The sequence below is a fragment of the Equus quagga genome, chromosome 8, assembly GCF_021613505.1.
Source record: "Equus quagga isolate Etosha38 chromosome 8, UCLA_HA_Equagga_1.0, whole genome shotgun sequence".
NCBI lineage: Eukaryota > Metazoa > Chordata > Mammalia > Perissodactyla > Equidae > Equus > Equus quagga.
Window position 1 is genome coordinate 61,215,033 of NC_060274.1, and position 23,561 is coordinate 61,238,593.

At 39.2% G+C, this 23,561-nt stretch overlaps 1 protein-coding gene across 3 annotated transcripts in view; it reads right to left on the minus strand.

Moving 5' to 3' along the window:
• Window positions 1–1,871: 1,871 nt before the first annotated feature.
• The window catches only part of CDK6 (cyclin dependent kinase 6), a 229,189-nt gene continuing 207,499 nt past the window's right edge, over window positions 1,872–23,561 (minus strand). For all 3 annotated transcript variants that reach the window (XM_046670350.1, XM_046670349.1, XM_046670348.1), the window contains exons 6-8: window positions 17,139–17,189; window positions 11,911–12,046; window positions 1,872–6,772 (exon numbers count right to left, since the gene is read on the minus strand). In XM_046670350.1, the coding sequence (XP_046526306.1) occupies window positions 6,626–6,772; window positions 11,911–12,046; window positions 17,139–17,189 (334 nt within the window). In that variant the 3' untranslated portion in view covers window positions 1,872–6,625. The remainder of the gene's footprint in view (window positions 6,773–11,910; window positions 12,047–17,138; window positions 17,190–23,561) is intronic.

Consider the following 23,561-nt stretch of genomic DNA (forward strand, 5'->3'; position numbering starts at 1 on the left):
CGAACGGGTCTCAGCCAGCTCCGCCCACGGCCACTCTACTGCCAAAGGGGCGGGGTGACGGTGCAGCGCCCCTGGAAGGTTTTCAGGCGGAGTGAACTGAACGTGGACAAACAGAGTTCAGATTGGCCCACTGATATCAAACTCGAGGTTTGAAAATCGGCCTTCCACTCAGGGGCTTAATCTGGTATCTACTTCAGTGGGATTTTAAGCAGAGGGATGAAGCCGACGATTTCACAAAGAGCTTTTGATAGCTCCTAGTGTGTGCGGTATTTTGATTCAGTATGAATTACTGAGACTTGCCTGCCGGCTACTCTGGAGGAAAGTTAAGCAGGCACTATCGAGTTTCTGCCACTCGGAAGGAATAAACTGCCTTCTGTTATGCTGTGCTAAGGAAACTGAAAAATACGACAGTTTCCCTCCTTCTAAATTTCAGTGACACTATTGAGGAAAGGGACTCTTAAAATTAACTAAAATCATCTGGAGAATAATGGGTTTCTGAGCAGACCGGTGAATTAAAACATGACTGTATGCATATATATATATAGTATAAAGTTATGAAAGAACTTCAAAAATGGAGAAATTAAAGACGTAGATACATTCAAGTTATACCACGTACTTAGAAAAAATTTTAAAGAATTAGTATTTCTTGTGAATTTACACTTGTGATTATACAAATGTAAAAATATCCAGGTCTTTTAGTATTTTAGGGCCATGTTTCAGCATTGCAATTCTTTAGAAAAAAGTTTTAGTTTTGTCTACCTAATTACTGATGCATTACTCATTTTGTTCATCTAATTTTTTAAATAAGGATTTAAAAATTTAATCAATGTCTAAAGGCCGCCATGGTAAGGAATGGGAAAGCAGCAGACAAGGGGTCATGGGTATCTTGGCTGGGGCCACTGGAGTTTTATACTCCTAAACTATCCTGTTCACAGATGAGTGTTGCCATTTTAGTAACAAGCCTGTCCGTCTTTGTAACTTCCACACCTAGAAAAGTGAGGTAATTAGGTACCCCCAAAACACGTTCCTTTAATAAATGGGTGACTAGGCTTTCTTTACGCACTTAAATGATCAAAATGGGTGTATGATCCATCCTCAAGAACAATTTACTTGCAATCATTCAGAACCTACCTAACAACTAAAATATCTAAATTACAGAACATTATGAGACTATTAATCATCCTGAAAAACAAGTACTAGGCAAGAGTTAAATATATGCAGAAAAATAAAGTTAGAAGGGAGTTTTTAAGTACCTTTGTAGCTTTGCTCAGATTCCAACCTCCCACCCCGCATCCCTGCTGCCAAAAGTGCCACCTTGTGGAATATACTGGAGTAAAACAAGAAAGCCCATCTCTCAGGACAGTGAGAATTCTAAAACACACTTTTGCAAGAAAAATCACCTCCCTTTCCTACCATATTAACTTCAAATTGCTGTAACAGTATTTAAATAGAGGCTTGAAAGAAACCTGTATGTATTTTCAGGTGGCTCTTGTTTTCTTCTTGAAGGCCAGAGCACCAGTAACAAGGAAACATAAATATGTGGATAGCAGTCCATTCATTTATCTAAACCAACTCTCTGGGAATACTAAGAAATAGAAAACATTTTGGGGGCTGGCCCCGTGACCAAGTGGTTAAGTTCATGCGCTCTGCTTCGGGGGCCCAGGGTTTCACTGGTTTGGATCCTGGGCGAGGACATGGCACCGCTCATCAAGCCTGTGGCGGGGTCCCACATGCCACAACCAGAGGCACTTACAACTAGAATATACAACTATGTACTGGGGGGCTTTGGGGAGAGGAAGAAGGAGAAGAAGAAGAAAAAAGATTGGCAACAGTTGTTAGCTCAGGTGCCAATCTTTAAAAAAAAAATTTTTTTTGAAAAGCTGATTGATACTTCATTAAAAAAACCTCAAAACAACTAATTGCGAAAAAATATTTAAAAATCAGACCCCTCCTCTTTCTATATTTCTGTTGTTTACAAAGGTCAGAAGATAGAAAAGGCCAAAGGAATATTTTTGGCTATTTTCTGAAAAATAAGAAGTTAGAAATGCTTGAGATATAGGTATGAAACAAAACTAGGTTGAAAATTGCATTGGTAAGAAATGAAGATACTATTTTCTTATGTTTTTGAGGAAAACACCATTACCAATTACCTGAGGACTTACATTGCTAGACAGGCATTTGGCAGCCTCGAGAAGTTTTCTCACTGTGGAGAAGGAACGCTAACTATCTTCCTCGGCACATATCTGAATGTACTGAATGCAGGTGATAAATGGTTTGAGTTTCACAATTTTCAAAAATCCTGGTGGCATAGGAAACACATCTTTAGAAAATTTATTTTTTCACAATGGACATTCTTGGGCTTGCGTGACAAGTGTAGTCTGACGGGGCTGCTGCTTCGCATGAAACAAGGAAGGGATTCAGATGGTTTCGTTTGCTCAGCTCAGCCTTTGAAATGGTAACTGTTTGTAACGGCTTTTCCATAAAATTTGGTTTTGAACATCTCAAGTTCATAGTTGCCAGATGACTTTAATATAAATCCTTACAATATACTTGTTAATAAAATATATATCCTTCAAAATATATATAACTTGAAATTATCCTTCTTTGAACACCTTTTCTCCAGAATTTCTTCTATCCATTGTCCACTGTTTTATGATTTTTAAAGATTTAGAAATCTTTTTATTTTTACAAAATAAAGGCATTGTTTTCATGTCATAATGTAAAACACGCATTCCTTTGAATTCTATCAATATCTAAGAATTTATAATATTTCAATATTTTCTTCCCAAGGTAAATATTCTATAGTTTCTGTACTAACACAATTAAGGCATTATAGTCCTTATTAAGTTTTAACATTATTCTTTCCTAGGCCCAACTATGCAACAAAAACCTGCTTTTGGAAAATGTGAGACACTCTCATGTGCTTATCATAAAAACAGTCAAGTTGTCACTTAGAGAAAAGCAGCAATTCTTTGGAGAGAAGAATTTTAATGTTTATGATATAGTAAGCTTACATGATTTAACTTCCGTGACGGAATGAGAATTGCCATTACTGACTTTTATAGGCACCACTTTTAATAGAAGCAGCTATAGTTCGTTAAAAACCCAATTTAAATACATAATTGAAGGTTCAAAACGTTTGGTACTACTTAATTTTTTTCTCGGCAAGAAGGATAGTACCACATTCTGGAGTCAAACTATAAATTTCTCTGTTAAAAGGTACATGTTTTCTTCAAGATATTAACATCTTGTGCATTCCAAAATTTTCATTTTTTACTTAAGACTAAAAGGCTGAGATTCTATTCTAAGGTGAATATTTTGAATGATTTTTAGTAAGTCATCTGGGGCTAAATGCAAAGTATGCCTTTCATAGTGTGTGTTTCCTGAGAGAAAATCATGAGAATACTGGGGCTGAAATGGCCCAGAGCTTTCTTCCAAAAGAGGTTCTTTGCTCCTTGAGTAGTTCCCATCCACTTCAAAGGAGAGACAAAATGGGAGGCACTAGGTTCTTACAAGCTCCTGGGAATTGTGTTATAAGGTTAGGTCCTTATTACCCTTTGCCACATGATAGCTTATGATGTCTAAATAGACAGATTTCTCTTTTACTGTTTTTAAATGTAGGTTGTTACAACTCCACCCTGCACAATAGTTCCCACAGTGCTGGGCTGCCAGAACGGAATATTGTATAGAAACTATCAGGCACATTCTTCTACCAGACCTAGGAAGAAATTCAAGTGTAATTTCAAATCTGTCACCCTATTTTCACTGCTATAATCTGCTTTGGTATAAGCCTGGGGCAGTGTGACCTTTTCAGCTAACCACTGCCTAGCTTTTGGCAAAGTTTGAGACCATAGGTCACAGAAGAATAAGCTGTATTCAGTAAGTTTGTATTCTGCTCTATTCGTATTCTGTTCTATTCATATTCTGTTCGTATTCAAAGTGTCCTGATGGCAAGGGTGCCTGTGTGGGATCTGGATTTCAGAAGTGGTGAGCCTGGATGTAAAAGACATAAAACAGAGAGTAATCACTCAAATGCAAGAACCACATCGATGGAAGAGCTGGGGACAGTTTAGAGATGCCAAGATGCCCTCTCATTCTCCCTCTCAGACAATAATTGGCCAAGTATCTAATGCCAAAATGTTTGTGCCTTAAGTTTTCTTTATAAACACTACTGAGAAATGAACAAAAAGCATATGCTAGAAATAACAGTTGAGCTCTCTACTTGTTTAAAATTCTAAAGAATGCTGAAAAAATTCCAGTTTAGAACAGCTGCATTTTTCTTGAGCGAACTTATGAAAAACTTTTGCAAAAGCACAAACGCAAGTTATGTTCACTCTAACCATGGATACTAACCAAAAGATGATGAGTCAAGTGCAGTGAATTTTAAAATTCAATTTCTAGGCCCCAGGAAAAATGTCTTAGCATTTTGATCCCATGAAAAGCAGGCAGAACTCACTTCTCCAGGGGAGACTCAAAGTACACATTGCTCTGAATACTCTGGATTCGTTATATCTCAAGCATTTGTGGGGATGACAAAACATAATCAATGTTGTCCCAATGAAGAAAGTATAAAACACTCTTATGGCCCATCTTCTCATTCATATCTTGCTTTAGAAAAATTTTCCTGCTCTTTAAGTTACTGAATTAGAACAATATTAAGCAATATATGTACTAAACAAGAATGGTTCCCAACCCAAAAAGCTCTCAAGGAGAAAAATTTCCCAATTTTTCTCTTGCTCAAGATAGTCATTTACAATATTAAGCTGTGAAGAATTCAGTAAGGCTTGATAAAATGCATAAACATTATCTGGAACATTTTCTACTTAGTGAAGCAATGTCCATTCTTTGAAAACCCTAACTCTAAACATGGTCTAACTGTTGCATGCACTCAAAACATGAGTCAGAAAGCAAAGGTGGCTAAACTTCCCAAAAGATGCTTAATCTCTGTGTCTTCTGGTTCCTAGAGCTGAGTGAGCACTAACCACATATAAAGCAGAGATGGCATGGACTATAAAGTACTTAGAGAACATGGCAAAAGAAAAAGTAAAGCTGTTCACAAGGCCCAGGTCAGGCTGGCTCTGCAGAGAGCAAGAGTGTACACAAGGTACTAGGAACAAGCCTGGCCTGGGGGATGGAGAAAAGATCACTTACAGAGTCAATAAGTATTTCTAAAAAATAGTTAAGGATGTTCCCTCAGATACTACACTGACAATATATTCTATTAAAATGTAAAACACTAAGTAACAGTTTAAAGCAATCTATGTGCTGGTGTTAGAGAAGAGCCAGTCTTCTACGCATTGCCTAGGTAAAAACAGTGAATGCCAGGTAAGGAGATCACATTAGAGCGAGAACATATGGTACTCTGTTAGGATTGTGGAATTGGAACCATAAACCATAATCTGAATCTAACTGTTTATGAAAGGTTCATTGAAAGAAAGCAAGCAAGAGGTGCGTGGGAACAGTGTAAGCAATCTGTTATGAGTTATGTAATGGTAGTAATGTCTAGTAGAGGCGGGGGGATAGATAAAGTGGATACTTTGCAAACAAGGCAGTGCACGGTAGAAAAAGTACAGTGTAATAGGTGGGAAACTTAAATGGCATTCCTGTCTCTAGTCACAGAGAACTACTCTCCAAACCAAAACAGGAAACAGTTTCTGACAGATTCCTAAAATCAAAAACAAAACACAATAACAACAAAAAACAAAAAGGAAATAAGTTTCAAACCAGGAAATAAAGGCTTTCTCTATTTTTTTTTTTGACAATTTTGCCTATTTGAGGTATACTCCCTAAATCTACAGCACTTAAGAAAAGCTTAGGGTATTTTTCAAAAAAAACCAATAAAGCATATTATACAGGTTAACATTGACTTATAATGAGTAAATTCAGCTTTTTGAAGAGTAACTAGAAAGTGTGCTTTAAAAACAAATTTGTCTCAAAAGATACTAGAATTTTTTTTTCCTTTTTGCTGTGTGTATAAAACTTCATCTAGATAGTGAAACTTTTAGTACTAGTAAATTTACTGCTTTTGGCCAGAAAAGAAATGCTGAGGACATAGGCTCAACTTTCTAATTTGAGAAGCCCATTTTGGTGAATCACCTTCAGTCAATAGACACCTGCTGTTTATCTGTTACTTTGAGTCTTTAAAATTCAATTATTCTTGTTGTTTACAGAAAGTAACACTTTAAGAGATCAAGAATCACACACACACACACACACACTCACACTCACTCGAAAGTACCAAATCAGGCTCTGGCAGCTGCAGAGAGGTTACATCACAACTCAGCTGTGCCTGGATTGCTCACACACTGGCAGCATTCAAGGTTAGAAAAACGAAATGGCAGCACAATTGGTCAGCAGCTTCTCTTCTTCTGGAATTTTTCCAGGTTCTTGAAACAAACGAACAGACAAACGAACAAACAAATGAACATAAAGCTGCAATCACTCTTGCATTGATTTCAAAACAGTAAACTAGACGGTTTCCTTGGAAAGCAGAGCCCATCCAGAAGACGGCAACTAGAAGGTGTCCAGGCAGTGATCCTCAGCAGCTCTGTGGGGCTTACTCAGGGGGACCCATCAGCCACCAAGGGTGTCTCCGGATGATCAGCTCAAGGGAGTGGCTGGGACGTCAGGCTGTATTCATCTCCGAGCTGTTCTGGCTGGGCGGCAGATGGGAATCCAGGTTCTCCTTGCACCTCTCCAGGTCGTGGAAGTATGGGTGAGACAGGGCACTGTAGGCAGATATTCTTTTGGCTGGATTAAATGTCAAGCACTTCTGTCATAAAGAAAAAATAATTGATTCTAATAAAACACGTCCATTTAAATAAAGTGCTTACACAGTTATACATCTGTTCACCGCCACGTACTAAGTGTGTCTATAATGAGAATGACTATCTATTTTAAGGGACACTAAATAAAATGTAAACAGTACTCATCTTATTATGTCTTAATGTACAAACTGCCCCTCAGGAAACGACATCTTTTGGGTTGCTGGTGGACTGTTATCTACCCAGAATTTCTCTCCAAGCCACCCAGGTTCTTTAAAAGATATTATTATTATTATTGCAGCATGCATATAACTTTGTTTAAGTAGTGATTTTTCTAATGCCAGCAAACTTAGTGCTATAGTCAGAGTCTTCACCCTAACTTTTTACTCTGTCCCAAGTTTTGTCAATGAGCAGGGATTGGAAGGGGGTTGCCTTGTTCAGGTGTAAAGGGTAATTACTGAACAAGGGTGCTCGGTGGAGGGGGCAAGTAAGGGCTAAAACCTAGACCCTAATTATCCCAATCCACCAGCAAGCCATGCTCCCTGCCCCAGAGCTGCACCACCCAGAGGAAGGTGCCTTCCTTCTAATCCACATCAAGGTGCCATATGGGCTAGCAGCAGCCCTACAAGGAATCAATTAGATTCAATTAAAGTCACTAAACTCTATTCCAGGCTGTCACCTCAAGTTCAGGTAGAAGGTGAAAGGACAGAAAGGTGAAACTCTGAAGCAGTAATCCCCAACCCAAATGGCTGACACATAATTAGAGTTTTCCTCATCTCAGGTCCATTTCCACTCCAATCCCAGGTAATCTTGTTCTTAAATCCTCCTCCTCTCCTTCCACTAACACCTCTGGAGTGCCTAGCAGGTGGCAAGAACTAATTAACGATGAATAAGACCCACCCGTTGCCTCCAGGAGCTCGTAAATAGCAGAGAAGGGTATCTGAAATGTCTATGCATTTCAGTCCTCTATGTAATCTAAAGATTTCACATTATCGTGGTTATGCAGACCTCTTCCATTTAATCTCGGTTTCTGCCATTAAGGAGCTCACACCTAGTCAGGTCCTGATTGGATTAGGGACCACTCTAAAGCTCTGTTGAATGCTACTGACCTAGAAAAACACGTACAAACAGAAAATTCTACATATAACTTCGGGTGAACTTTTGGGTCTCCTGAAATCTTATCGATCCTGAGGCTCCCCACCAGTCCATGGATGACAGCCTCCCGACAGTGTCTTCTGAAAATCAAACAGCCAAAGGGCAAGCAGGGGAAGGAACTTGTTCTTAGAATGATCTGTCTGTAACAATAATAAACATCTTGAGAAAAGCTTTACAAGGGCTGAATTCCCAAAGGACAGGAAGACAGGAGCAAAACTCTTGAGCCTGAGTTCTCTCTTCTCAGAGTCCAAGAAGGAGAAAATTAGGTAGTGGCACTAGAAAAGGAAGCAGCCAGTTTAATCCCTAGGACACAGGAAAGAAGAAAAAAAAGTTGTGGTAACACGCTCAAGACACAAAGACATGTCGCTAGAGGATTTTGGGAGGAAGCTCTGTCCCTACAACTCCACTGATGAGTTAGCACCGGGAAGAGGATGCAGAGCAGAAATCCTTAGCCTGATATGGAGGTGTGTGAGAATATCAAGCTGGAAGTCTTAACACATTTTGTCCTTTAGAAGTGTTGTTAGAAAAGGTGCCTAAGTTCCATTACTGCTTTGCTTCAATAGAGCAGTTGGCTGGTTTGAGAATTAACTAGAAAACCTTGTGTAATAATGTTGTTTCCACAAGAAAATTAATTTACTTGCCAAATAATTGACTTATAAAATGAGCTTCTGGAATGGCAACTTAATCAAGAGTTGACCACTGCAGTGGATTAGATCATTTTCCAGCACATATTCCCTTTCTTTCCTTCCTTCTCTCCATGGAAGGAGTATTCTCTCTTCTATTAAAGTTGGCCTTGACAATGTAACTTGTTTTGGCCAATGGAATATGAACAGAAATGGCAGGGTGCCTCTTCCAAGCCTAGTACTTCAGGGGCACTGTATGTTTCTGCTTGCCCTTCTGGGAGCAGCCACCCTTCTACCATAAGAAAAACATGCCCCAGGGAGCCAAAGCCCTTCTGACCTGGGCACCAGAACGAGGCACAGGGAGACGACCTGTACTTAACCCCATTGGCTGAAGCAGGGTTGCTCCAGATGACTCATGGAGTTGTGTCCACCAATCTGCAGACCCATGAGCAGGAAATAAATGCTTACTGTTGTGTGCTAATGAGATTTTTTTTTGTTGTCTGTTATGTAGCAAAAGCAGAGTAATAACAATGCCTTCCTCCCAAATGTACCCCAGGCTCTGAAAGCAGTTAGATAGTAAGAACTCTAATACCGTACTTTTTTCAGCAAGAGCATCATATTTGGAATAAGTACCCAGGCTCCTAAGGTAAGCATGATGAAGGGGACACAACTTGTAAAGACATGTGGGTTTTGGTTGCGAAAAAATAATTCTTTCCCTGAATTGTCTTGTTATAGTACACTACTCATCTTTGAATGTAAGAGCATTTATAAATGTCAATGTATGTATATCCACATATATGACTGAGGCATTATACAAAGTCACCATTTTTTCAGATAAAAATGAAAGATAACTCTTGAAGTTCTAAACTTTTAAGTGTTAACTGTTTTTTAAATAAAATGACTTTCTAAAACATCCTTCACTTTTCTTCCCTAGTGAATAATTTTCAATAGAAGCAACAGTTACTGCTGGGGTCTCAGTTGCCTATCTTTTTTTTTTTCCATCTTCTCCACAAAGCCCCCCAGTACATAGTTGTATATTCTAGTTGTAGGTCCTTCTGGTTGTGCTGTGTGGGATGCCACCTTAGCATGGCCTGATGAGCGGTGCCATGTCCGTGCCCAGGATCCAAACCGGCAAAACACTGGGCTGCTGAAGCAGAGCGTGCGAACTTAACCACTCGGCCGTGGGGCCGGCTCCTCAGCTGCCTATCTTGTCCTGAATGGCCCGCCTTCTTCTGCGCTACAGTTCTAGCTCGTGTCCTTCTAGGATGAAACAGTGAGAGCTTTCAGAGGGTTCTGAGCTTTAAGGTCGTGGGCTGCCCTTTCCCTGAATGCCTGTGGGTACTATGCTGTGTGCTGAAGTTGCCCCTCGTCATGATGTTACTGGCTCTGCTTCTTATTCCTCTCGTTGGCTTTTTCTAATCTCTTCTGCCACTCGTTGTCCACCCCCTTCCTTCTCTGATAGGTTTCTTTGTTCCTTTTTCTTCTTTGTCTCTTGCTACTTCTCCAGTCTAGCACTAGTGTGTGGTCTGACTTTGAGAGTCACCACTGCTAGTGGGGGACCCTGAATGAGCATCTGGCAATGTCATCTTTACAATTTAAGTTCTTCGTGGTGATTCTTACTGATGTTGGAGCTAGGAGATACTTTGGGTTGTTTTTGGATGTTCTGGTAGCTGAAGGAGTGGGATATTTCACTACTAAAGTTGTTTATTATTGTGGCTGTCTGTCCAGAATTCTCTTCTAAAAGGAACATTTCATTCAAAGTGCCTGTTGAAAAGGAAAGCCTATGGTGGCCATATTTTATAACATGTGACCCCCACCTGTTCCGAGCTCAGTTGACTGGACCAGGAGTGTGATCTGGCTCTAGGGAGCAAGCCATACCACGGCTGGGCAAAGAGGTGAGGGATGTCAGCCAGATTCCTCCTTTTAGGAATCTGATACAGGCAGTACTGACAGCACAAATGTTAGCAGTGGGAGTTAGAGCTGAAAGGATCCATGCGATAACTGAAGTTCTGATAGTTAAGGGATGAGCTAGCGTTAAATGGAGCAGACAGTATGACCAAAAAAGAAGCAATGAGGTGGAGAAAAGGCATTCATGGCAGAGAAAAGCAGAGTTGCTAAGAGTAGGTGATGCACAGGACAGAGATACAGAACCTATATTCAGGATGCCTTTCCATTTCCAGGCCTCATGAAACATTCAATCAAACCCCCTTTTCTTAAGGCAATACAAGTAAATGTTGTTTGAAACCAAGGAAAAATTTTCCTAAATAGCAGGTGAGCCAGCAAGTGTGTATACATAGTGAACCCTTGTCTAGGTGAATATTCTCCCTTCTGATTAATTTATTTCAAAGGATGTGAGCCCAGGTCCTTAGTGAGCATCTTAGAAATGAACATTGGGGAGGGAATATAGCTGTCCCTATCCATAACTTGGCAGTGGAGGGAATCTTGGCTTAAGCATCAGAAAATGAGCCACATCAGGTGAAGACAATCAGGGCTTTCAGAGGGAAAATCCATGGCTCCGCAAACATGCCAATCAATGGCTGTGTTCACAAAGAGCTGAGGCATAACATTTCTACTAAGAACTATGGACTCATGTCTATATTTAAAATTCAGAATACAATGGCAGAATGGGAATGTTGGCTCCTCCGGGGCTAGGAGCACTTTCTTGGCTAGATATCAAACGTTTTTAATTCAATTGGTAAAGGGTATACTCATCACTCATTGGATTCCAGACACCAACAGTAGCCCAACAGGTACACTCCTCTACCTACTGTTCTGGTTTCTAAGTATAAGGAATTATGTATTATGAATATTGGCCAGTATTATGAGTTTGAGCCTCAAACAGGGCACAGAAGTCCTATTTTCAGTGATGTATTTTATACGTGCATGGCACATTTGATACTTATTAAATAAATCAGTAACTATTTATTTAATAGTTATTTAATTAAACTCCTTTGGAAAAACATCTTCCCAAAGATGTGCCTATTTAAGAAAAGGCACATTAAAATGACAAGCTGTTTAAAGTAGCATGAAACTGTAGAAAAGGAAAACATAATATCTGCTTCTAGAGAGCTTCTGTCTACATGAATCCAGAGGATGTTAAGGCTGCATTCAAATGAACATTCAAAGATGGTAGATTGAAAGAGTGTGAATCAGCTTCTTTCTCTTTCTATAGAAAATGAAGACACTGCAGAATCCAAAGCCGCCAGCTGTTACGGGTGTGGAAGTGAAAGCTGCAGAGAGACTGTGACCCCTGCCCTGTGTGGTTGTGGCCCGTGATGCTGAACTGATGCTGTGCCCACCACCCAGTGTGGATGGGGCAAGTCTCTCATCAGCCTAGTGCAGACCAACTTTGTATCTCATGCACTTACCAGAAGTAGGTCTTTGCCTTGTTCATCAATATCTGTTACAAACTTCTCAATCGGTTGAGGAGATTTTGAGTGAAACGCCTGCCGGGGAAGGGCAACATCTCTAGGCCAGTCTTCTTCTCCTGGGAGTCCAATTACGCTACAAAAGAACCACATGTGAATGTAAGCATTGCTGCTATGCTGAAGTTATTATCTCACCAAATTCTAGATGAAGGTGAAGCCTAAGGGGCAGGCACGGGGGACACAGAGCCCCAGCAGCCCCTCACTCGCATGACTGGCAGGACTCTGGTTTCTCTCTGTCCTACTGCAATACCGTGACGATGGGGCAGAGGGTAATCTCACAGGAGAACCGTAAAGTTCACCAGGAAGAGATGAGAGATTACTCTGGCAGCAGATACTAAATGTAAGAGAGAATGCAGAAATGGAAAATATTATATTACCAATAAGCTCTGACACACTGACAGAGCAGGACCCATATATTCAAAGGAGTACCACATGGGCATATAATATTTCCCTTTACATCCAAGAGTGCTTTTTGTTTCTGATCAAACACTGCCATATTGACAAGCTTTTATGATGCTCATCTAACATGATTTGTTAATGCATAAATTCAGTTGCATTTTTGGTTAAAGAATAATTCCCCACACAGTAATTACATACATTAAAATCAGACCAAAAAAATGAGGCTAAAAGGTATGTTAGTCCTGTGTTATGCAAACACTATTTTATAATTTAATATAAAATTTTTAATTAAATTATATTATTAATATAAAAATTAAATGTGTATAAATGTACTAATATAGAATTTAATTTATATATTTTATATTACATAACTATTTTATGGTATTCTAATGAGCACACGATAAATAAAAGTATAGTTTATGTTTCCCCTGAAAATCATTCTGGGATCAGGAATGTGGAGAAAGCATCAAGTGATATAAAAACAGCACAGGCTTTGGAAATAGGCAGACCTGGGTTCAAACTCTGCATCTGTGATAATTTATACAAATATGTAGCAGAGTGCCCGACACACAATATTTATCAATATCAATACACCACCCATTATAATTACCCTAAGAGGAAAATAATGTTACTAATCTAAAATGCATAGGCAATGGATAGCTGCCATACTAAAAATATGAACTGCTCCAGTTCTACTGATACGTCATTTAGGGTTCTTTAGAATATTAATAGGTCAGTGGCCTTATACAACTTATACATTATGTAGATATCATTTATAGTTTACATATAGGTGGTAAGTAGATTTGAACAAGGGAAATCAGGGATGCAGGAACTTAAATTTCACACAGACTCTGATGAATTGTGAACTAAAAATTTACAGTTTAGCGGACAGAATATATGACTATTGAAATACTGACCAAACTATTTTATCTACAGTTAGAAATGGCACTGCTGGTCGGCATCAGGATCTTCTTGGCCTACGTTCACTGAGACGAAGGCCCAAGAGGGGGTTCTCCTGAATGGATTTCCAGGTTTCAGGAAGACGTGGCGGTAAATGTCACAGGATCTCTGCAGGGCTTTGCTCTCCTTCCCTTACCTCAACAGAGCCCAGGTCACAGACCTCACCTGGGACGAGCAGACACCAGTGTCATAACTGCACCTGTCACTGGGTGTCTGGGGAAAGACACTGTAATCCTGCCTCTGCCGGGCACACTGGGAGAGCCATATTACTGAGGCAGATAAAGACAGACTCATGGACATATTTACTGGAACAAATGAATAGAAATGACAACTTGAGCAATGTACAAATTTAATAGCAAGATTTAGAATAAGAGTAAAAAGAAGAAAACGAAAATACCGCTATTAATTAATAAAGGAAATAAATGTGCATGTAGTTGGATAGAATGGAACAGGTGGAGGAAGAAAAGAAGAATACTTATTAAAGAACTTAAAAAATTTTCTTTCTACACAACAGAATACTATTCAGCCATAAAAAAGAATGCAATCTTACCATTTTCAACAACATGTCTGGACCTTGAGGGCACTATGCTAAGTGAAATAAGTCAGACAGAGAAAGACAAATACTGTATGACCTCACTTTTATATGTTGAATCTAAACTAAAAAAACTCCCAAAACCCAAACTCATAGATACAGGGAACAGACTGGTGGTTTCCAGAGGTGGGGGGTGGGTGTGAAATGGGTAAAGGGGGTTCAAAAGGTACACACTTCCAGTTATAAAATAAATAAGTCATGGGGGATGTAATATACAGCATGATGACTAAAGTTAATAACACTATTATTGCATATTTGAAAGTTGCTAAGAGAGTAAATCTTAACAGTTCTCATCACAAGAAAAAATTTGTAACTATGTACGGTGATGCATGTTAACTAGACTTATTGTGGTGATCATTTTATAATATATACCAATATGGAATCATTATGTTGTACACTTGAAACTAATATAATGTTCCATGTCAATTAAACCACAATAAAAATTTCTTTCATTCATTTTTAGTTTTTAGCCATTTTTATACCAATATTTTTGCAGATTATCATGTCATCTAGAAATTGATTATAACAACTCTTAATAATAATTTAAAATCTTCTTATTTCACAGTTTTAAATATGCCTACATTAAGTTAAATCTTTCAGTATGGGCAGCTGAATCCCAAAAGCCCACAGAGAAATAGAGTGTCCCTGTATCTATATGTATGTGTGGTATATAATTATTTACACACACACATATATAACTTTATATAAATAATTTTTAAAAGTGTTTTTAAATCTATCCCCTCCTCTGATCTCCATAATGACCTCATGAGACATGTGAGACAGGGAGGTCAGGTATTATTACTTCCATTTTATAGATGGGGAAACTGAGGATAAGAATGTAATGAACTGCCAAACTCACACACAGTGAGTTCAGCCACAGAGCCCGGAGTGAACCCAGTTCTCCTTATTCCAAATCCAATATTTTGTTTCCATTTAACTATGACTCTGCTCTTAAAAATGCTCTAAAAATGTCACGGGCTAAAAGCATTCAGTTTCACTTTCAAAGTACTTGCTGTTCTTTGAAAGTATAAATCTTACTAAACACAGAAACATTTTTCCCCTTAAGAGAATGTGACTATGGTTTTTCTTTAAAAAAATAATCCAGTTTAATATCCAGTATGAACTTTTATGGCCCATATACAAATGTGAAGTTCTGATAGGTCCATTAAAAAGTGCTTGCATCAAATTTCAGTATTTGGACAGCTGAATATAAGCCTTAAAAGTTGACATTTGTGCTGGAAAGACTGACAGAGCACCAAACCTATTAAATGGCAGTGATGGCGGGGACAGAAATCATTTTTCAAGTATTTTAGAAGTGACACTAGGGTGCAGCATTGTCCCTTTTCTCCACACTAAAGTAATGAGTGCATTTAGAGGAAACAGTACAGAATCTCAATGAAACAACACCAGAAACCAAGAAGTAAAATCCAAAGGCACAAAACATTTAGAACTTTATGGCTTCTTTTCTGCTGGCAACCTAGGATCTCAGGCCTTTGCCAAAACTGGAACTGGCTTTCCTTTGGAAGCAAGTCAAACATGCTCGTCAAAGATTCCTTCTGGACCATCTCACTGGCTTCATATACTAAGGGGCACTAACAACGTTAACAAGATTGCAGACGCCAGTGCTGGAGGTGGACAGAATGCCCAGGTGGTGTCAGTAAGGGAAAGCAGCTGAAGGACTTCAATGTCTGGCAAGCCGGTTTCAGTCAAGATCATTTTTCCTTTTAACAGAGGGTCACTGACTTTTACAGTTCCCTCTTCAAGATCACATGCACACAAAATATATTCAGCAGCGATGGGGAAGAAGAGCTGGGAGTTCATCAGTGAATGATCAAAGGGCTTGACATCCAGGAGCAGAGAGTAGCAGCAAGTTTTGTCCTGAATTCGTCCACTTTACAGACTGGTCAATAGTAGCAGCAGGAGCAGCAGTCGTGGCAGCTGCCCTGGACCCGGGACACCTCCAGACAATAAAACTAGCAAATGTTTTTCAGGCCTTAAAGTGACTGGGTTCTGACTCCGCAGTGGCACTGGCACTAACAGCAGTCTGTTGGAGCTGTTTCCAGTCACCAAGAGCAAACTTAGCATCCAGTTTTATTCCAACTGTTTTAAGAAGTCATGCTTGAGTAGATAGTGTTAAAATACAATTCTTTTCATTAGTGGTACTTTTCACCAGTTTTACAGACTGTAAATATCACAAAAATCACTGGGATTCCTATAAAATGTTACAGACCAATGATGAGGGCTATTTTTGGTTCCAGAACTCCCACTTTTTTCTTACTCCATCCCAATTCTGATGGGGCTTAGCAAACGCAGAAATCCCACAAGGATGCCATACTGCATGCTTTGTGAGAAGAAAGCCCCTTCATAACATTCTAGAAATATGCAAGCACACATACTCTCACATGCACAAACATGTAGACATGAATGGAACTCTGCAAATCATCCAGGAGCAATGTAACAGATAACTGGAACCAAAGAATTTGAGCACCAGAAAGGATCTTAAAGAGAATTTAAGTCCAAAGTTTCCCTTCTCAGGTGAAGAAATTAAGGAACAAAAAGGTGAACTGAATGAATTATAATAATAGCTAACATTTTAAAAGCATTTACTATGTACCAGGCTCTGTGTAAGCCCTTTCCACAGTATTTTAAATGACTTTCTCAAGATTGCATGGTTATTTAGCCACAGACATAGGATTAGAATCTAGGATTCACATTTCCTATTTCAGGGCTCCAAAGAATAAAAATGGATTGTGTAGCACACCATCCTTTGCCCAGGAAAACAAAGCAAAATAATGCAAAACCAATCTGGATGACTAAAGGACACTCGATGGGGACAGGAAGCCCAGTGGGCAAGGACTAGGCCACCAAGTGTCCTACCTCTGATAGTGGATGCATCTGAAATGACCCCAAGCAGACAACACATCTGAACTAAAGAACTGGAGTTCAGCCAAGTGAAGAAAGAGGAACATCGAAGAGATCCACACGAGCAACATACAAGCTTCCAGAGCAGAGAGGTTAGGCCACGTGTCATGATGGGCTCTGCATAAAACAGCACGTCTACCATGTCCCCACTCACCACACAAATAGTAACACTGCCTGCAGCAGCAGCTTGCAGTAGGAAAGATAAGAGATAAACATATTATATGAACATCAGAGGAAAGTCACTGTCAATGTTTCAATGCTACAGACACTGACGTAAAATTAGAATACTACTTACTCCAAGATTTTTCCTAGTTGATCGACATCTGAACTTCCACGAAAAAGAGGCCTAAAAGAATAAAGACATAGATTAAACAAGGAATTTTCTCAGGTTACATTTCAATCATTTTTATCATTATCACTGTTTAATGATATTGCAAAATATTCTTTATGGGTGGAGAAGAAGTAAAGAATTGAGACATCTTTCCTCTGGTAAATACAGGTTTTTCTTGTATTTCACTTATGGTAAGGATCTGATGAATATCTGGTGTTTTCCCCGCCATGTTTTATAATCATGGGTATCCACTAGCAGTCATTGCAACAATATTGCCACCATCATATACAGGCCCTGGCTTCAAAGTTCAACTTAACTTGGTGATAGGGTGGAACACATCACTGTTGTAGTCTCAAACCAGGGGTATATGGTATTCTTTGAAACTGTTCTTGGTCAGACCCTTCTCAGAGCGCCCCTTCTTCACCACTCTGCTATCGCAGTGCTTCCTCATGAGTCTCTGTCCTTCCACTTGTCTCAAATGCTGCAGTGAGCTGCCTCTGGGGCTATTTTTCTCTCAATATTATGGTAGCTAATCATTACAAGTTCAAAATCCTAACTCTGGGCTTCAGAGGCAGTTGTGAACACACAGCCCTCACTGTCTACACTGAGCATTTAACTGGCAATTAAATGAGCTCAGTTGGTGACATTTTTGGTGTTTTCTCAAGTAGATCAATATTCCCTGAGAACAGGGACTTCTCTAGGTTTGCCCCTAACCTTTGGCCTTGTGCTTTACCTGAACAGGTACTCAGTTAATATTTTATTTGATTTTATATACACCTATCGTACACACATAAACGTTTCCTAACTCCTTGCTCAATGAATGACATAAACAGGTATTTTTCAACAATAATGTGTTTTAAAAAATATTTGTAGCGCACTATCAGAGATTATACTTTAAAAATATTATATGTCAATTTATAAAACCTTAAACTGAACCTCTTTAAATATTTTCTAGGCACAATAAATGAACATACTATATAGGTCATATATGGAGAATCCTGCAAAGTCATAGCAGGATCCATAGCCATTTCAGTGGCAGGAAGACACCTTAAAGGGGGTGGCCCGGTGGGGCAGCAGTTAAGTTCACACATTCCGCTTCTCGGTGTACCGGGGTTCGCCGGTTCGGATCCCGGGTGCAGACATGGCACCGCTTGGCAAAAGCCATGCGGTGGTAGGCGTCCCACGTATAAAGCAGAGGAAGCTGGGCATGGATGTTAGCTCAGGGCCAGTCTTCCTCAGCAAAAAGAGGAGGATTGGCAGTAGTTAGCTCAGGGCTAATCTTCCTCAAAAAAAAAAAAAATTATTAAAAAAAAAAAAAAAGAAGACATCTTAAAATTCCTCGACCATAGCTTCTATTCAGGTTATTATTCTTGAAAATGGTTTTATTTTCAAATGCAGTAGAAAACAATTTATTTGTGGCATTTTCATGGGTTACACTGTGTCCTTCAAAATTCATGTTGAAGCCCAACTCCCAGTGACCCAGAATGTGACTGTGTTTGCAGGTAGGGCCTTTAAAGAGGTGATTAAGTTAAAATGAGGCTGTAAGGAGGGGCCTTAAACCAATCTGACTAGCATCCTTATAAAAAGAGGAAATCTGGACACACAGAGACAGCAGGGGCATGTGTGTACACAGAAAAATGATCATGTGAGAACACAGGAGGAAGGCAAGCCAAGGAGAGAGGCCTGAGAAGAAACCAAACCTGCCAACACCTTGATCATGGATTTCCAGCCTCCAGAACTGTGAGAAAATAAATTTCTAATGTTTAAGCCCCCCAGTCTTTGGTATTTTATTATGGCAGCCCCAGCAAATTAACATAGGCAACTTGCAGTTCAGTAACGAAGCCAAATTCATAAAGAATTGTGGAGTTGGGCTCTAAAAGACATCCAGATAGGTCTTAAAAGAGCGAGGTGAGACGTGAAAGTTTTGGAAAGGCCAAACAATGGAATCGTAACAGCTGCTATATAGAGCACTAATGTATCTGACATAGTGCCACGTCTCCTCAAACATTCTCATTTAATTCTCACAAAGACTCCAGGAGCAGGCTGTATTATTATCATCCCTATTTTCTGATGAAGAGACTGAGGATTGGAAATGTTTTATGACTCACCCAAGGACACATGACAAATTGCAGACTTAAAATTCAAACCAGGCCTGCATGCCCCAAATCCTGTATGTTTCATTATTATGTTGTAAGACTTTTATTTTGGTTACTAATATTCTCTGCAATCATAGACAGTTACTGTAGCTGAGCCTCTGGCGTGAAATAGCACAGGGACAGCGTGAAGAGCTCTTCATGGAGAACATGGTGTCTCACAAGTGGGTGCCTGTGGGATTCTGTAATGGGAGTTCTTTGCAAGCGTCTATCATTAAATTCCTGCTCTACTTTAACAAGGAACAAAGCAAGTCACCAGATTGACTGAGGCTGCCTATTCTCTCTGTAAACTTACTGATGGCCCCTCTAGATTTTTAAATTCTTCCCCCAGTCCAATCTTTTACAGTTTTTTGGTTGGTTGTTTGTTTTGAGGAAGATTAGCCCTGAGCTAACATCTGCTGCCAACCCTCCTCTTTTTTGCTGAGGAAGACTGGCCCTGAGCTAACATCCATGCCCATCTTCCTCTACTTTATATGTGGGACCCCTACCACCGCATGGCTTGACAAGCAGTGCGTAGGTCCCGCACTGCTTAGAATATTGGCAATATTCTAACTTTCCACAATGCATTTAAGCAAATGCTATTATTTTATCTTACATTTGCTACATGTTTTAGCAGAGGACTCTCAAGTCATGTAGTCTACCATACAGCCAGAGCCTGAAGTCTTATCTCTATTGGCTGCATTTGGCCCACAAAATGAAATGTGCTTGCCTTCCTAGAGTTAGAACTGGCCCATCAGTTTGGCCTCCTTTAATGAGTGCAGCAAGCAGAAGGTCTAAATCATAGCCACTCTTCTGTGGACACGCAGCAAAACCTGCTGTGGGGAGTACTGGAAACTCAGAGGCAGCAATTTGGTGTACAGCTCAGAAGGACTTTAGGAAGTCACCTTAGGAAGACTTGGCGTGTGACTCTGAGGTCTAATAATTTGGCTTTGCAGCAGATGTGGACGGGCTTGAGTTATACAGAGCCACTGAATCCTGACTGCATGCAATGAACTCCTATAAAATGGATGCAAACACACAGTCACAAGACAATGGAAACGGGTCACATGAAGAGGGGAACAGGCCTAAGTGGAACAGGTTCTCTCCACTGACCAAGAAGTTGGTCATGAATGTGATCAAAGTCTTAGAACCACCTGTTCAGTTTTTGGCTGAAAATTCTGAATACAGTCATGTGTTGCTCGACAATGAGTATACATTCTGAGAAAAGTGTCGTTGGGTGATTTTGTCATTGTGCGAACATCATAGAGTGTACTTACACAAACCTAGATGGTATAGCATACCACACATCTAGTCTCTATGGTACCAATCTTATTGGACCAACGTCATATATGCAGTCTGTTGTTGACTGAACCATTGTTAACGTGGCACATGACTGTAGTTTGTATGAACTAGTTTTATGATAGTGGATGCTATGTACATCAGAAGCATAGAGAGGTACAATAGATTTAGAGGAAAGATGAAACCTTTCATCATGATGAATTCTTGGGTGTGCTATGGTGGAGTACAAAAATATAAGAATAGGATCACCCCAAGGACCTTATATAATACAATCTGTGTTTAAATACGGCTCTATGGCAGAAAGTCTTGGCTGTATCTCTGACCCGTATGCACCACATGCTGAAGAAACACAGGACTATGTTTTCATTGAGCTTATTTTGAATACTTCTTCCTTCCTCAGATTAGCTGGGTTAAATCCTTCAATGCATATAACTTGTGGCATATTTTAGGCGGACAAATATGAACATAATCTCTGATTATATTCTTTGGGTTAGTGGTGAGAAAGAGGTTAATTCTACTGACTTGAATAATTTTATAATTGTAGGAATGATGCAGCTAAAACACACACATACCTGAGTTAGACTTGGCTGGTTCTTTATTACCATGACATAGAGCTGAGTTGGAAGGAAGTAGAGGGTTGAAGGAGCAAAATAAGTGAGAAGAAAAGACACCAAAAGACTGAAACACAAAGTGAGATAGAGACAACCCATGGAGGCCCAAAATAACTGAACTGCTTCTTCCCATTGCCTAAAAAACCCACTTCTCCTGGAAATCCTGAGGGTATACTTATAGAGGCTCTGTATGAAGACTGAAGATGGAAGAGGAAGGTTCTATTATAAATCATGAGACAGGGGCTCATAAGAGATAAAAAGTCATACATTTCTTTTGAGTCACTGCATGAGAGGATCCACTACACTATCCCATCTTGTCTGTTTTTAGACATAAGCCTCCCAGGTGGCATGCTTACTAATTCTTTTAAACTAAGTACTTAAAAATAAAATCAACAATAGAGATAGTCTATCGAAGGTAGTAAAATGAAACCTGTTTTTAAAAATATTTCCTCCTTACACACACATTTTTTGGAGGTTAAATAATACAATGAAAGGATTATACCTACCAAGAACATCCCAAGAATAAAGATTGTGCAATTGCTTTACTAGATGCTAGTAGTTAGTTAGTAGCTAGACATTAAAAAAAATCCTTTTATTATATAAGACATTACTTAAGGTGAGTAACTTTCATTTATTTTACTATATCAAAAACTATGATTACTTACTTTAGATGACTTTCTAGTAGTTTAGCCAGGTGCTTGGGTAATGGTGCACTAACTTGATTTGCTAAAGACCTTTGTTGAATCTAAATTTCATGAATCCCATTTCCAATTTTATACCTAAATTTCTTTTCTCTTCACTTCACTTATGATCCTTTTTCTTCAGAAGATTTGCTCCACACTCACTTCTTGGGACCATTACATTCTATTGCATAAATCCTCCTTCTGTCTTTCATGGCCCTGAGCCTCTTTCTTTTCTGAATTCCCACAGAAACTACAGAGGAGCCTACTGGAAGGACTATGCCATGCTACCCTTTGAAACCAATTTACTTGATAAGATAAATAATTTTTCGGGGAGAATATCTGAAACTGAACATCGCTATGTTTTTATGAAAGAGAATTTTAGGTTATTTCCAAGTATTTTCTTCAAATATCTTCCTTCATCATTAGACTTGATAACAGTTAATGCTGATAAGATAAATTCTTTATGAAGGAAATACATTTTTATTTATACATGTAAGCATTTTTTTTCTAACTAAAAGGAGATTATTGCAAAATATAATAGCAAATTCATTCATTTCAAACCATAGCAAAGTCAATTCTCTTCTATCACCTTAGGCCCAGTCATGCCAAAACAAGTACGGTTCTTGGGGGTTTTTTAGCAAGGATTTTCCCCCAAAGCTTTTTTGAATTTGTGATAGTTTATGCCTTAATGCTTTCCCTCCCTTTAACATGTTGATTTTTCAGGATATTTGTTGACTGGGGAAAGGGCATAGATTTTGGTGATGGACTGCCCTGAGTGCGAACCCCTACTTAGCCATTTCTCCCTGAATGACCTTAGGAAAGTCACTGACCCTCTTTGAACCTTATTTGCTTCATCTGTAAAATGTTGTTAAGTGGCAACTAAACACACACACAGACTTTCTCACACTCATACATGGTAGATAACTCTTGTGCTTTTTGCCTCTACTGTACACATAACTCTCTTGCTTCTGGCCTCTACTGTACACAAATGGTAACATAAAGTATTTCACGTGGTGAATAAGAAAGGAAGGGTACATGTGTCACCATGTGGTGGGTGCCCAAGTCATATTCAAGCCTAACAGTCCTTCCTCTAGGGTCACTATATATTCTTTACACCTGTTACAACTCTTACACCTTTATCATCAAGAAAAAAAGAATGAATGTCAAATTTTCCAATAAGTATTAATTAATTTTAAATTGGCAATATCACGTCCTCTTCTGTATGTAGTTCTAGCAAACAGCTCACTTACCACGTCTTTTATCAGTGAAGTGAATTTTCTTGGGTCAAATTACAAAGGGGACCAAATTTCAAAGTACATGACTTTTTAAGCAAACAACCCAAAGAACATATAAATATCATTCATAATCTCAATGAACAGTGGAAAACAACATTTAGAAGTAGGGTATGTTTTCTAGCAGATGAGAAGTGTATGCTGATATGTCTGTTATAGAAAGGAAATGATTCATGCATAATGGAAGATGAAGGATTTCACTTAGTTACCATACTTTCACTATACTAGACGACGAGGAAGTCATGGATCACCCTACAGAACACCTCTGTGACCTGCATCTGACCTGTAGCTATGCTTCAGCTGCTCTCTTTCTTGATTAGTAGAGGAATTTCCCATGTTCATAAAATGAGCTTTCAAAAAATATTACCCA